This window comes from Bidens hawaiensis, unplaced genomic scaffold (assembly GCF_021521415.1).
Source record: "Bidens hawaiensis isolate Kalapana, Puna unplaced genomic scaffold, B.hawaiensis_p1.1 tig00036989_1, whole genome shotgun sequence".
NCBI classification, from domain to species: domain Eukaryota; kingdom Viridiplantae; phylum Streptophyta; class Magnoliopsida; order Asterales; family Asteraceae; genus Bidens; species Bidens hawaiensis.
Genome location: NW_027505454.1, coordinates 7,847 through 22,603, shown reverse-complemented (window position 1 = coordinate 22,603; position 14,757 = coordinate 7,847). Strand labels below are relative to the sequence as shown.

General features: G+C 40.7%; 1 protein-coding gene across 1 annotated transcript; it reads left to right on the top strand.

The window, feature by feature from the left end:
• The first annotated feature begins 1,938 nt into the window (after nucleotides 1-1,938).
• LOC143613266 (phosphoenolpyruvate/phosphate translocator 1, chloroplastic-like) lies at nucleotides 1,939-5,719 on the top strand. The gene is made up of 9 exons (XM_077087022.1): nucleotides 1,939-2,265; nucleotides 2,993-3,115; nucleotides 3,189-3,341; nucleotides 3,519-3,604; nucleotides 3,685-3,769; nucleotides 3,857-3,976; nucleotides 4,062-4,130; nucleotides 4,262-4,391; nucleotides 5,334-5,719. The coding sequence occupies exons 1-9, from the start codon at nucleotides 1,939-1,941 to the stop codon at nucleotides 5,402-5,404; spliced, it is 1,164 nt and encodes a 387-aa protein (XP_076943137.1). The 3' UTR covers nucleotides 5,405-5,719.
• The last annotated feature ends 9,038 nt before the right edge of the window (nucleotides 5,720-14,757 follow it).

Below are 14,757 nucleotides of genomic sequence, written 5' to 3'. Positions count from 1 at the left end.
TCGCAATTATACCCTCGATGTTTCCCAACTGTTGCCAATTTCGTCTAATTTGTTAACTCGGTCTAAATTTAATGTTACCTCAGGGGTGTTACTATCCTTTTACATATTTGTTTACATTGTTATTATTATTACTCTGAGCTAAACCCCTTATATGACTACAAATAAAGAAGAATAAACAAACGGATAATATATTGGATTCAAACATAGGAATCGTGAAATGTTATATTGTTGGGTTTTAACAAGATTATCAAAGTCATAAAATCCCAATTTTATGAAAAACGCAGCGGATAAAAGATTTAAATCTTGTTAATTTTAGGCGTATAAAACCAATTTTATACATGTAAAACCCAAATCCGGATCCATATACGGAATACATATTATCAAACACATGCATGTCACTATAAGTCCATGCATGTTAAACTACCTTTCAAGAATCAAGAACCGAATGAAGGAGAGGGTGATTAAAATGTAAGAACTTCAATATAGGAGTCCCTCAAGCTTGCATACCCCAAGCTTCCGACTAACACTTTTAGCTAGCTAGGATTTGCACACTTAAAACCTTGTTCTTGTTTCCCTTCCCTTGGCCGAAAATTAGAGGAGGAGGAAGAAGAGAGAAAAGGTTTTTGTTAATTGTGTTAGAATGAAAGAAAGGGGGGGGGGGGGGAAGATGGTCATTCAAACTCACCACCCAAGTCCCCAATCATATTACTTGCATGTACCCACTAAGTAAAAATATTAATAAAATAAGGAGGATGAAGGAGAGAGGGAGGGGGCTGCCACCCTCCTTCCTTTCTTGTTTTTATTATTTTTTACTTTCTAAATATATACAAATATATATTTATGTGTTACAACATATATTGTGTTATAACTCATTATAGGCAACATGCTAGATAATAATTTTCTCATGTTGTTATTTAACCATCTTAAATAACACTATGGAATGCTTTCTCTCAAAATATAAATCATCCATATGATTTATTCATTTCACAGGTACATTGTATTTAGAAACCCTTTCCAAATAACATAAGTGTCAATATTTATTTACTTATGATCACATCATATATAAACGAATATTATCGGTGTTTGTCTAGCTTGTTATTGGGTATGACCCGACTTGAATCATAACATACTAGCCACATCAATAATAATATGTGTCTTGGGCAGACCGAGTCCAACAATCTCCCACTTGCACAAGATACATAGAAGATTGATGTAAGTAGCAAATACTGCCTAACTACGGTTTACTACCCCTAATACGCATGACGAAGTGTCATTCAATAACATCATCCTCTTCAAGTCCCTTACTTGAAATGATGTAGGTGAATCTATCATTTATCCTTTTGTAAAAACCCATGTCCAGTATATCGCGTAAATTGCTGCAAACTTTAAGATTCTGTGTTAGCTATGCGTTATTTATTTTTGTTTTATTGTCTTCATAAATATCTCAATCGTCGTGTTAAACATGTCATGCCATTCTTCATTCGTGTTATTAACCCGTTTATATTATGCATATGACACAATATCATTCATGTATCATATTGGTTATATATTAATCCATGTAACCTACTTAAAGCATGGTATAGTGTTAAGGGGTGTCTGGGATTACTTATTTTCAGCAACTTATAACTTATTAATTTTTTGAAAAACAATAAGATATTTGAGATTGTTTATATTGTGAGAGAAAAAGTTTCATAAAACACAATACTGTAACTTATTAAATTAATGAAAATTTATAAAAAGATAAAATAAGAAATCCTAAACACCCTCTTAGTATTAAAAAAGGAGAAGGAAAAAACGCCCCCTACAGTCCGTACAAACATAGGCTCCTCCTCCTCCTCCTCCAATAGTCCTCCCTCTACTCTACTCTACTCTACCAAGCCTGAGTCAGATCTCCAATCTTCTTTCTCCTGCTCCTGCTGCTGCTGCTGCTGCTGCAATATGCAGACCTCCGCCTTCGCTCTCACCAACTCCATTCCTAATCTCAAACTCAAACCTCCTCGCACTCATCATCTCCCGTTACTTTTTAGACCATCACTCAATCTCCGCCCCATCAATCCTACTTTGCCTTCAATTTCATGCTCTTTCTCTTCTTTACCTAAAAGTAAAACCACCGATGCTTTTCAGGTTAAAGCAGCCGCCGACACTAGTAGTAGTGGTGACGTGGAGGCTGGGAAGTCCAAGAAGCTTCTGGACACCATAGTGCTTGGATCCTTGTTCGGCCTTTGGTACCTCTTTAATATCTACTTCAACATCTATAACAAACAGGTCACCTGTCTGTTGTTCTCTCTAATTATATAATAATAATAATAATAATAATACATGTTTCTTATCAATCTCCTTTAACACTTGGCTTTCCTACTTATATATTTTATGCATCAACAACCCTAGCCTCCTAATTTTAATTATTTTTTAAAATTGCATAGTGTGCTTTTTTGCTAAACACGTGTCTAAATAGGTGCCCAATTTGCCAGCTGAAATTGAACTAAATGAGTAGTGTATATTCGGTGAGGTTAATAGTGATTAATCGCATTGGAGTTTTTGTATGTAATTTTTAAAATTATATCTATATATATGCATATATTTGTTTGTGTGTGATTTTGAAAAATTACATATAAAAGTTCACATAGTATAGTTCAAACGTAAACTGTAAACATAACAAATCAATGAGAAAAACAAATAACTAGAGGTTAACGGGTTAAAAAAGAACCACGCTTCAATTTGGACTAGCTACCTATTTTTCGGTCCGATTACTTGATTTTGCATTGGTCTAGGACCGATTACCAATTAATCCTTGGTTAATCGTCGCCTAGAACTGATTTTTACAACACTGGATTTGATCATGATTGGCTATTAAAAAATTGCTAATATGGAACATATGAATCTCTCAGATCTAAGGTTGATCTTGCACGTATCATTTGATTAAGATTGAAATTGAATTACCTGAGTGCAATAACGTTGGTGAAATTTCTGATAAAGCAGAATACGTGTGCAGGTTTTGAAGGTGTATCCGAATCCGATAACTGTCACTACAGTTCAGTTTGCAGTCGGGAGTGTGATTGTGTTCTTCATGTGGACTTTGAATCTTCACAAACGACCTAAAATCAGTGGTTCGCAGGTACTTCCATTTTATGAATGAATGAATTTGTTATATACATATTGTTTCATACTAATTCGTTGCTAACTTGCAGCTTCTAGCAATCCTGCCATTAGCTCTGGTGCACACATTAGGCAATCTTTTCACAAACATGAGTCTTGGAAAAGTTGCTGTTTCATTTACGCACACAATCAAAGCTATGGAACCGTTTTTCTCCGTTGTACTGTCTGCGATGTTCTTAGGAGAGGTATTATTATGGTATTATGGTTATTATTATTATTGTTATTGTTATTGTTATTGTTATTATTATTATTATTATTATTATTATTATCGACATTACATTCTTGTATTTTATAATGGATAAAGCTTTTTTGAAACACGTTTTATCACCCTATCACATAAATGCTTATCATCTTACTCACAGATGCCTACACCATGGGTGGTTGCTTCTCTTTTACCCATTGCTGGTGGAGTGGCCCTTGCATCAATGACCGAGGCCTCATTCAACTGGTATAACAATTGTTTTAGTCTTTTAATGACATATGTTTATTATTTATTATTATGATCTAATCATTGCATTTGGTCAACAGGGCTGGGTTTTGGAGCGCAATGGCATCCAACGTGTCAAACCAATCACGTAATGTTCTCAGCAAGAAATTTATGGTTAAGAAAGAGGTATCTTTAGCAAATCCCTTTTTGTATTCGATAGTGTGAAGTTATTTGTATGTTATGCACTCACTTTTTTGTGTTTACACTTTACAGGAATCCTTGGATAATATTACACTCTTCTCGGTTATAACAATCATGTCATTTTTCTTGTTGGCCCCTGTTACTCTCTTAACTGAAGGAGTTAGGTTTACCCCTGCATATCTTCAGTCTGCTGTGAGTATTACACATTTTTTAGCGTATATTATTGCAAATAATCATTTTTGGTGATCAGTTTTCATAATTTTATTTAATCTTTTAGGGATTGAATGTTCAACAAGTGTACGTTAGATCTGTGCTTGCTGCAATCTGCTTCCATGCTTATCAGCAGGTAAGCTTTTAAATCTCATGTCTTGATTGTTATTGCATCATAACTAGTATTTTAAGGAAATTCTAAATCAAATACAAATTAACAGTACATATTTTGAAAAACTGCAATGCTAAGATTTATATGTTGGGCAGGTTTCATATATGATTTTGCAAAGGGTGTCTCCAGTTACACATTCTGTTGGCAACTGTGTGAAACGTGTGGTGGTGATTGTGACATCTGTTCTGTTTTTCCGAACGCCTGTTTCACCGATCAATTCCATAGGTAAGTTTTAATGTTTTGACATATTATGAAAACGTGCATTTTGCATCTTTTCTTGAGGTGATTTCAACTTCTTTATAGGTTAATGGATTTGATTCAGCTTGCTATTGACCTTTAACATGTCAAATGTGTAAAATTAAAATGTTTAGCTATATTGAAATGGGTCAAAATTTTGAAAAAAGGTCTGTAGGTCATCCTGCCTCAACCCAAGATGTTTAAAGCTAAAACAATTATCTATACTTGGTATGGGTCAAAATTTGGGAAAAGGTTCATGGGTCAGCCCGACCCAAAGCTTGTAAGACAAACAATTAGCTATACCTGGTATGGGTCAAAGTTTGGGAAAAGGTTCATGGGTCAGCCCGACCCAAAGCTTGTAAGACAAACAATTAGCTATACTTGGTATGGGTCAAAGTTTGGGAAAAGGTTCATGGGCCAACCCGACCCAAAGCTTGTAACACTAAAAACCATTTAGCTATACTTGAAATGGGTCAAAGTTTGGGAAAAGGTTCATGGGTCAACACGGCCTGAAATGTGTATAGCTAAAACGATTACTTTCCTTGAAATGGGTCAAGAAATGGGAAAAGGTACACGGCCTGAAATGTGTATAGCTAAAACGACTATCTATACTTGAAGTGGGTCAAAATTTGGGAAATGGTTAACGGGTCAACCTGACTCTGCCTGGAATGTGTAAAACCAAAATGTTGAACTATACTTGAAATGGGCCAAAATTTAGGAAAAGGTTCATGGGTTAACCTGACCCAGCCAAGAATGTGTAAAACCAAAATATTTAGCAAACTTGAAACTAGCCAAAATTTGGGAAATGGTTTGTGGGTCAATATGGCTCGACCTGACTCGAACATTTTGACGTTTACTGAAATTACAACCCGACAATTTTCTTGCCCGTTTTCCATTTTCAAGTATTTGATCAGTAATTTTTATTTTCAGGCACGGGGGTGGCCCTTGCGGGAGTATTCCTTTACTCACAGGTGAAGCGTATAAAGCCCAAGAAAGCTTGAAGTTGTTTCAAAATCTTGTAAGATTATGTTGCGTCGTTAGATAATATTCATTTTGGCTTTGGAGACTCTAGCTCTTTCTGATTGCGGGTTTCGATGAATTTGTCTATTTTTTTTCCCTTCTTTGCATAGCTTTCTGTTATCTTTATTGATTACATTGTCATTAGTGATGCATGATCCATCATCTGGTACAAACAAATCGGATTTGGGTTTAGAAAGTGGATTGAGAAACACGCCTTGGGCCCGGCTTGTTGAATTTTTGTTCTGGTTCAAGTTCACCACAATTTCATAATATACTTGTTGAAATGGCTTAAGCTCCTATAAACCAAGATCATTCGAGCCCAATTCATTTGGGAGCGGGTGAAATGGGTCGATACGGGTCAGAAAATGTGTCCTTTCGATGAATATATTCTATATCTTTTGAATCATTTAAATAATTTTGGCAGATAATTTATTAAGTACAAACTGTGTATACGTTTTCATGAAATTAATAACCGACTTCGGATAAATTAGTAAATAAACTTAAAACTATCATCTAATCTTTTAGTGGGTTTATAAGGTTTTTGAACTAAAGTAATTACAATAATTACTTAAGTGTTAACATAATTAGTCTACATATGTGTTTGTTTCTCACATTAAAGGTCATTTATGTTTGATTCATTCACTTAGAAATCGTATCAAATGAAAATTTAGTTGTTCGGAAAAAAAAACATGAAAAACACATTCTTGTAAATTGAATAACATTTGGTATAAAAAAAGTCGATACACGCAGCCTCAATCGCTATTAGGTGTAAGTTTTGCATCTGTTGATTCTTGATTCTAACTTCGCAATTGAACCCTAGAGTGTTCATAGTTAACAAGACCATACATTCTGATCCCCATCCCTATATTTAACTAAAAACACTATATTTAAATATATATTTTATGTTTATAAAAATCTTTCACATTTTATTCTTCGTATCTATCTCTATTCAATTTAACAATATTCTTTTTTAAATTATTTTTTCTTTTAAATAATGGATACGAGGGATGAATAGTAGCCTTCAAATATGAGATTACTTTGATTTTCTCTAGAAATATGAGAATGTTAAATGACTTGGAGGCATTTTTCATATGATTTTCTTAAATTTGAGTATGAGTTTGGAGATGGTAAATTGCATGAGAATGCTACAAAGGTGGTTAAAGTTCAACATAATTAACAAATTTATATTTTCCATCTTCATAATCAATTTTAAAATTTCACCATCTTACTTCTCTACAAAAGTTCTCACTCTTTGCTTATACACAAATGAAAATGCATTATTTCATTATAAATTAGATTATTTTTCCTGTCCACTATAATAACTGAATATTGAATTGTAAAAGACATAATAATATGTAGAATATTACATGGCTTATATAAGCCGATACAACATAGGAAAGTAATGTATCATAGGTCATCTAGGCTAATTTACAGGAGGACATCAAGGCTAAGATTATGATGGTCAATAACCTCCACAATCCTATCTAAAAATACATTGACTGTTAAAATAGAAACAACTAATTAGTCTTGTTATTATTGTTACTAATATTATCCTTAATATGCCCCCGCAAGATGGAGGATCTGTCGGATACTCCAATCTTGGATCGTAGACGATGAAATGGTCTGCGGCCTAGAGGTTTTGTAAGTACATCAGCGAGTTGATCTTCCGAGTGAATGTGTTGAACTCGTAATGAACCATTTGCTATTTTCTCGCGAACAAAGTGATAATCTAGTGCCACGTGTTTCATACGTGAATGGTATACCGGATTTGCACACAAATAAGTAGCCCCAACATTGTCACAATATAGTATAGGAGATTTGAGCATGGATAAACCAAGTTCCAATAGTAAGTTCTTGACCCATGAAAGTTCAGCCGCACCATTTGCTAATGCCTTATACTCAGCTTCGGTAGAAGAACTGGAGATGGATTTTGACGTGCCGAGCGCCATGAGAGGATATTTGAGCCAAGATATATGATGTATCAAGTAGTGGAACGCCCCCCATCGGCAATGCCACCCCAATCGGAATCCGTAAAGGCTTGAAGGTTGAGAGGAGAGCCACGATTAAGAAACAACCCGTTATGAATGGTACCTTTTAAGTACCGAAGAACGCACTTCAACGCTTGCCAATGAAGTTCAGTTGGTGCATGCATGTATTGAGATAGTTTGTTGACAGCGAAGGAAACGTCGGGTCTAGTAAATGCGAGGTACTGACGAGAACCTACGAGTTGACGATATGGTGTAGGATCAATTTTTGATGAGCCATCAATGAGAGACAGTTTCTCAGTGGAGCTAAGAGGTGTAGTAACAGGTTTAGCGCCATCCATTTTAAATTTAGTGAGCAAATTTTGTACATGTGCATGTTGAGATAAAAAGAGGCCATTTACCGTGGAGATGGCTTCTATCCCAAGGAAGTGGTGCAACATGCCAAGATCTTTAATGGAGAATTTTTCGGATAACGCTCGAATAACTTGTTGTATAAAGGAGTTGTTGTTACCGGTGAGGACGATATCATCAACATAGACCAAAAAATAGGAAACAATACCACCATGATTGTAGATAAACAAAGACGGATCAGGCAAGGACTTTTTAAAACCAAGTTGTAAAAGAAAGTTAGCAAGTTCCAAGTACCACGCACGGGGTGCTTGTTTGAGTCCGTATAGTGACTTCTGAAGGTGACAAAGATGATTAGGTAGATCCGGATTAACATATCCCGGGGGTTGGGACATATAGACGTCTTCATGCAAGGTGCCATGCAAGAAGGCATTATTGACATCTAGTTGCCGAAGGGACCATTGTTGAGACAAAGCAATAGCAAGAACCGTACGAATGGTTACGGGTTTAGTGACCGGACTAAATGTTTCAAAATAATCTTTGCCATGTTCTTGTAGAAACCCCTTCGCAACTAGTCGAGCTTTGTATTTTTCAACGGATCCATCCGGGAGTCTTTTGACACGAAACACCTACTTACATCCAATCGGTTTATGTTGTGACGGAGGAACTAGTTCCCATGTGGAATTTTTAATAAGAGCGTTGAATTCACTATCCACTGCTTTTCGCCACTCAAGATCTTTCATAGCTTGGGAGTAAGTGGTTGGTTCAACAGTGGGTGGAATTGGATGGAGTGTAGTTTGATTAACAAATTTTGAGTTGAAGTATTTTGAATTAGGCTTGCGTGTACGTAGAGGAAGTGGTGAGGATGAGGTGTTTGATTGAGGTGTGTGGGAGACGGAACTAGTGGGGAAATATTGAGTGGAGGGTGATGTATTAGAGTTGGCAGAGAGTGGAGAAGGTGGGTTGTGGGACAAAGGTTGCTCTTGAGAAGGTGTAGGATTAGATTCAGAATGAGCGGTTGTGTGTTCTACAGTGTGTGTTGAGAGGGAATCAGATTGAGCTGAGCGGTTGAACTGTGTGAGTCCAAGGAGATGCCTAAAAAAGTATCGACAGTAGGAATAGTTGGGTGTGAAGTTGGTTGTGAATGGAAAGGAAATTGAGTCTCCACAAATTCCACATGTCGTGAGTGATATAGGCCGTGACTCGTAGGATCATAACACTTGTATGCAGATTTAGAGGAAGAATAGCCCAAAAAAATGCATTTTTCCGAGCGTGGGTGAAGTTTGGATTTTGAGTACGGGCGAAGCCACGGATAACACAAGCATCCAAATGGTTTGAGTTTGGTGTAAGTTGGATTTTTGTGGTAAAGAAGAGAATATGGGCTTTTGAAGTCAAGAATCGGAGTGGGTAAACGGTATATTAGGTAAACGGCGGTTTGAAATGCATGCGTCCAAAAATTGAGTGGAAGACGAGCATAGTGGAGGAGTGATAACCCAGTCTCCACAATGTGACGATGACGACGTTCGGCAACACTGTTTTGTTCCGGGGTATGCGGTTGGGTGGTAAAATGAGAAATACCTTGAGATTGAAGGTAAGTGCTAAGACCAATGTATTCGCCACCATTATCGGTAAAAAGAGAGATTAAAGGTGTTTGAAAAAACTTTTCAACTAGCAATTTGAATTGTGGAAAAAAGATGGAGACATCTGATTTATGTTTCATCGGGTATAGCCAAATGTACTTAGTGTGAAAATCAATAAAAATCACGTAATATGTGAAACCGTCAATTGATTTTTCTACCGGTCCCCAAACATCCAAATATATTACTTGTAAGGGTTTTGTAGTAGTGAATGAGTTAACGCCAAAGGAATCTTTATGACTTTTATTGATCGAACATGAGTTACAATGAAAATTGAGAAGATTAAAATGTAAACCTAAGCATTTGGCTATTTTCTTGAAAATCCGAGTAGAAGGGTGTCCAAGCTTGTGATGCCAACCAAGAGACGATGTGGTTGAAACTGCATTTATTTGAGGTGATGAAGGAAGCTTGGCATAGTAGACATCAAGGTAATTCTCGCCCCGCATTAGACGTGCCCCCATTCGAAGATCCTTGACAAAGAAATGAGTGGGAAAAAATTCCACCAAAACATGGTTAGTCTTGCACAATTTAGCAACAGATATGAGTTTATTTTTGAAATGAGGAACGCACAAAAAGTCTTTTAATGAGAGTGAACCATTAGACGTTGGAATATGTGTTTGACCAATATGAGTGATAGATAAAGTATTACCATTGCCAAGGCCAATTTCATCAGGTCCACCATGTTCGGATATGGAGTGGAGAGACGCACGGTCCGGATTGACATGATGAGAGGCTCCGGTGTCAAACATGTAAGATGAGGTAGTGACATTAGCAGTTGGTGTAGCCTTGTTTTGGGTCATGGAACCTTCTGTTTGACTTGATTTTCGCAAAGAAATCGAGCAAGCTTCCTACATTCTTTGGTTTCATGACCTGCAAAGTTGCAAAATTGACAATAGATGTTACGGTTTTCACGATTACCGCCTTTAGAGTTAGAGCCGGTGGACCACTGATTGCGAGACTGCTTGTTGTTGAAGTTGCCATGATTGTTACGGCGATCGGGTGCGGATCTGAAGCCAGACCTTGGTTGTCGTTGAGTATAGTTCACCGTTGCCATGAGTGTTGGTGATGGAACTGTTTTTTGGTTTAGTTCTCTTTCAAAATCAACTAATTTCTCAAATAATTCTGGGAAGGTGATTTTTGAAGAAACGTGGATCTACTCACTGGTAGCAGATCTACTTTCCTCGGGTGTGATTATACTATTTCACCGATGGTTCTTCTGGGTCTGTGTTCTTCCACCTACAAAATGAACAGCGCCGTTACTTACCCCTCAGAAAGGGACAGAGGGATCCTCTTTGGGGTAACCCTCCGGCGTGAGAATCAGTATATTTGTGGAGAAGATAATAATGTGTGTCCGAGAATCTCAAGAGTATTGCTGAATAGCTTAATACCCTCTGATTGTGAGACTGTCTGTTTTGTATGTAACTGACTGTGAATGAATGTGATTCAATATGATTGAATGTGTTATCACTGCTTGTAACTGTCAATGATTGAGTATGAATGTGTCATCAAAGTGGAGTTGATGCTGTATTTATAGTGCTAGGGTTACCACCGGTTGGGCTCAACCTCGTTGGCTTCCTCCAATCGCACTGCGCCACGTGTCCTCTGGGACACCTGGCGCTTTCTCGTTGGTTGTAATCACGTGGTAACACATGTGTCATGCTGAGTTGTCGACCTTTAATTTGGCAGCTGTCAACATCAGCATATTCTTACTCCTTAAAAAGATGCCTTCTGGAAGGTTGTCTGACGTGCACAATCAGGGTTGCCCTAATCCTGATTTGGATAAGGACGAGGTTGATTATGCGCACGTGTGATATGCGCCCATCCTGAGGATGCGCGAGGTCTTCTCTTTATTCTCACGCGCAGATATTTCATGCGCAGATGTGATATGCACGAGCATGTGATATGCGCCGCGCGCTGATGCGCTGCGCGCATATGTGATGCGCGAGCATGTGTGTCTGGGCAGATGTGATATGCACGAGCATGTGATATGCGCCGCGCGCTGATGCGCCGCGCGCATATGTGATGCGCGAGCATATGTGTGCCTGGGCATATGATGCCTGAGCATGTTTTGTATGCGCCATGCGCATAGGTTTTGGCTTTGTGCCTTCATAATGTCTTTATCTTGTGGGTTGACCCGCCTTGCTCGGTGTTGAGGCGGGTACATACCTCTTCAAGCCCCCCCAGTCTAATGTGTGTCTTATCTCGCGCGAGCGCGGTAAGATGGATATTAGACTTACTGATTTTTGTCTTTTAATGGGGTTTTGTCGTTTTCCTGGTTGCTTCCATCGTTGCGCGAAGTTCTATCCATTTGGTTGAAAACGAAGGGTCCAAACACGTGGTTAGTTGGTGGTGACGTGCGCCGTAAACGTGTCAGACGTTTCGTGTGCTCGAGGTGCTACAGTTGCCTTTCATGTCCCCTCACACAGCTGTCGTGAACACGTGTCGCGCTCGCATTGGTTAGCACCTGCGAGTGGGGGCGCGTCTCTGTTCCGTGGCAGGTCGGTTACATTTTTATGTCCCCTCAACAGTGTTAGGGACACGTGTCGCGCCCTCGTTGGCTTGCACCCGCGAGTGGGGGCGCGTGAAATCCGATCAGCTGCCACATTTCTCTCTCCTGGGCCTATAAAAGGAGGCCCTTAGGAAATTTTTATCTTCATCTTCATTGTTTCAAATTTTCTATTTTCTGCCTTTCATATTCTGAATTGAGTGTATTCATCTTTTCGATTTTTCGATTATCTGCTGCTGCAGTTGTATGTCTGATAGTTCAGACTCGTCTAGCCCCTCAATCACCTCCGTTGCCTCTCGAAGACGCTGTGTGAAGTCTGTGGTGATGTCGACATTGAAGCAAAAGGGGAAAGGGAAGAGGGTTGTTGAGACCACATCGGAGGAAGTAGGGAGGACCAAGGCCACCAGAAGGTGGAATGAAATCCTCTGCAAATTGAAGCAGGCCGATCTCGACAACCTCATCGCCTCTCAGGGCTTTCCCACCCTGTTTGGCTGCATGTTGCCTAGGTCCGGGCAAACGGCGGCGGACCCGCCTGCCGGCTATATATCCCTATATAGCCACTTTTTCACCCACTGCAACCTTCGTCTCCCGATGACAAGGTTTGCGGGTGCACTGCTGAAGTTCTATGGGATTCATATATCCCAAGTCCATCCGTTTGGACTCGTGCGCGTGACTCACTTTGAGTTCATGTGCAAATCCCAGCGCGAGGAACCCACTCCTCGGCGCTTTCAATATTTTTACAAGCCCAAGATCCAGGACAATTGGATCTCTTTCATTCCTCGCAGTCAGAAGGTGAAGTGCTCCACTGTTTCATTCAAGAGCCTTCATGACTGGTCTGAGAGGTTCTTTTACATAAGGGCTGGTGTGATCCCCATCCGTATGACCATGCGCTCTATCTCTTCTGCGCCTGCGGATGAGGGTGTCCTCAAGAACCCAACTGGCGCCTGGGTTAAGAAACTGACCGCCGAACCATCCCCCGCGAAGAAAATTTGCGAGGAGGCGCTGGTGGGGGTCGGCATGAGTAAGCTTTGGGCCGACAGCGCGCTTGAGCCCGTTATCCAAGTCGACGGGTTGTGTAAGTTTATTTCATTGCTTTATTTATTTTTTCTGCGCGAACATAATTCTTTTGCTGATATCACTTGACTTGTTTTTGCGCAGTCACCAAGGATTATGTCCTTGCCGCTTATGATGAACAAGTGGAGGGTGGCTCCGTCGCGCTTGGCGCTGGGGAAGTTGGTTTCCCAGATCGCTTCGATGACATGTTCATCCCAGTGGATCTGGAATTTGACTTTGACAGTGACGCGCCTGGTAAGCCTTCGCACTTATGCTCATTCCTTTAGAATACCCAAGTTTATTAACAGTTCTGTTGGTTGTTTTTGCAGATGTGCTTGAAAACTACGAGCTAGAGCTCGCGGAAGAGGAGGAGGAGGAAGAGGAGGCGCCCCTACTAAAGCGCAAAGCTAAGGGGAAATCTGGCGCAGGGGCCAGTAAGAAACAGAAGAAAGATGACACCCCTGTCGCTCATCCCCATGCTCAAACGAAGGGACCTAAGGAAACCCAGGTGTTTACCACAAAGGTTTCTTTAGCTTCCCTGCCTGTGAGAGTGGGCAGACCTCCTGTCCACTTGAGGTATGGTGGCGTCGCCTCCTCCTTTCGCGCGGCTGAAGAGAGAGGCCGTGCCGCGCCTACAACAGGTATACTTTATTTATCTTCATCTGGCTGAATTGTTATTAAACCTTTCCTCCTTTGAATGTTTGCAGAACCGGCGACGGTAGCAGATGAGCCACAGGCGCCACAAGGTGCTGAGGCTGCGCCGGGGGCTGCTTCGGAGTCCCCTGTTCTACCCTCTGAAAAGGGTAGAATGAATTTTATGGCGATGTTCGCCGCGCGAACAGAATTGCGCCAAGGTATGTTTTGCACACTTGTCTTCTTTATTTTTCTTTTGGATTCAGTCATAAACCATTTTTCCTTGTTGATTTGTTCATAGGAGTTGTAGCTGGCGTGCAAGTTGCTGGCGACACTCCTGGCGCCGTTGGCGGCGCCGCTGGTTCTGGTCCTGCTCCTGCTAGTGCTGATTCTCCCCTTATTGGGGTTACAAAGGAGCAGGAAGCCGTATTGCGCGCCGAACTGGCGGCGTCGAGACCTCCCTCGCCTCCTCCTACGCGCAGCCCTCTCCGGGAGGCTGGTTTGGAGCCCCCCAGGTCGCAGGAGAAAAGGCCTATTCAAGAAGATGAGGAGGATGAGGGGGCTCAAGCTGAGGACTCCTTGGGAGACCGCGCCAGCCCTGCGATGCCACAAGTCTTCGCAGCGCATACTTCTGGTGGGGCTGGCGCTGACTTTTCTGCTTCATCCCCGCAGGTATGTTTTAATTTGTTGCTCCGCTGCGCGTACCTCCATATAAGTATGTTTTATGACTTAGAACATTTCTTGTGTTTTGTAGGAAGGTGACCACGTTTATCGCCCGAGATGGAATATTAATGAAGAAAGTTCCTTCCAATCCATGGGCGTATGCGAGGACTTCTGGGCTCATGCCGTGCCTCCTACTGAAAGGAGGTATCAGGAGGAGCGCACTCGCGCTGACTTGCTCAACGATCACATTTTCGCTGGGTCAGCTTTCTTTGCTGCCTCCCAAGAGCTTCATCGCGATTATATTAAAGTACGCGATGCTCTTGTGGCAGCCCAGCAAGAGGCTAAGGTGGCTGCCTGGAACCTTTCTGATGCTCGCGCACGAGCTGAGAAACTCCAGGCGGAGCTCAGCGAAAATAGAGCAAGTGCCAACACCGCCTATATTAAGCGCGGGCATGAGCTCCAAGCTGCGCGGGAGAAGCAGCAGTTGGCGGAGGCCGAAGTTGCCAAGT

Excerpts from the sequence above, each read along its gene's own strand:
- LOC143613266 (XM_077087022.1), top strand. The coding sequence starts at position 1,939 with ATGCAGACCTCCGCCTTCGCTCTCACCAACTCCATTCCTAATCTCAAA. Across the intron at positions 3,116-3,188 it reads CTAAAATCAGTGGTTCGCAG|CTTCTAGCAATCCTGCCATT; the intron begins GTACTTCCATTT and ends GCTAACTTGCAG. Across the intron at positions 4,131-4,261 it reads GCTTCCATGCTTATCAGCAG|GTTTCATATATGATTTTGCA; the intron begins GTAAGCTTTTAA and ends TATGTTGGGCAG.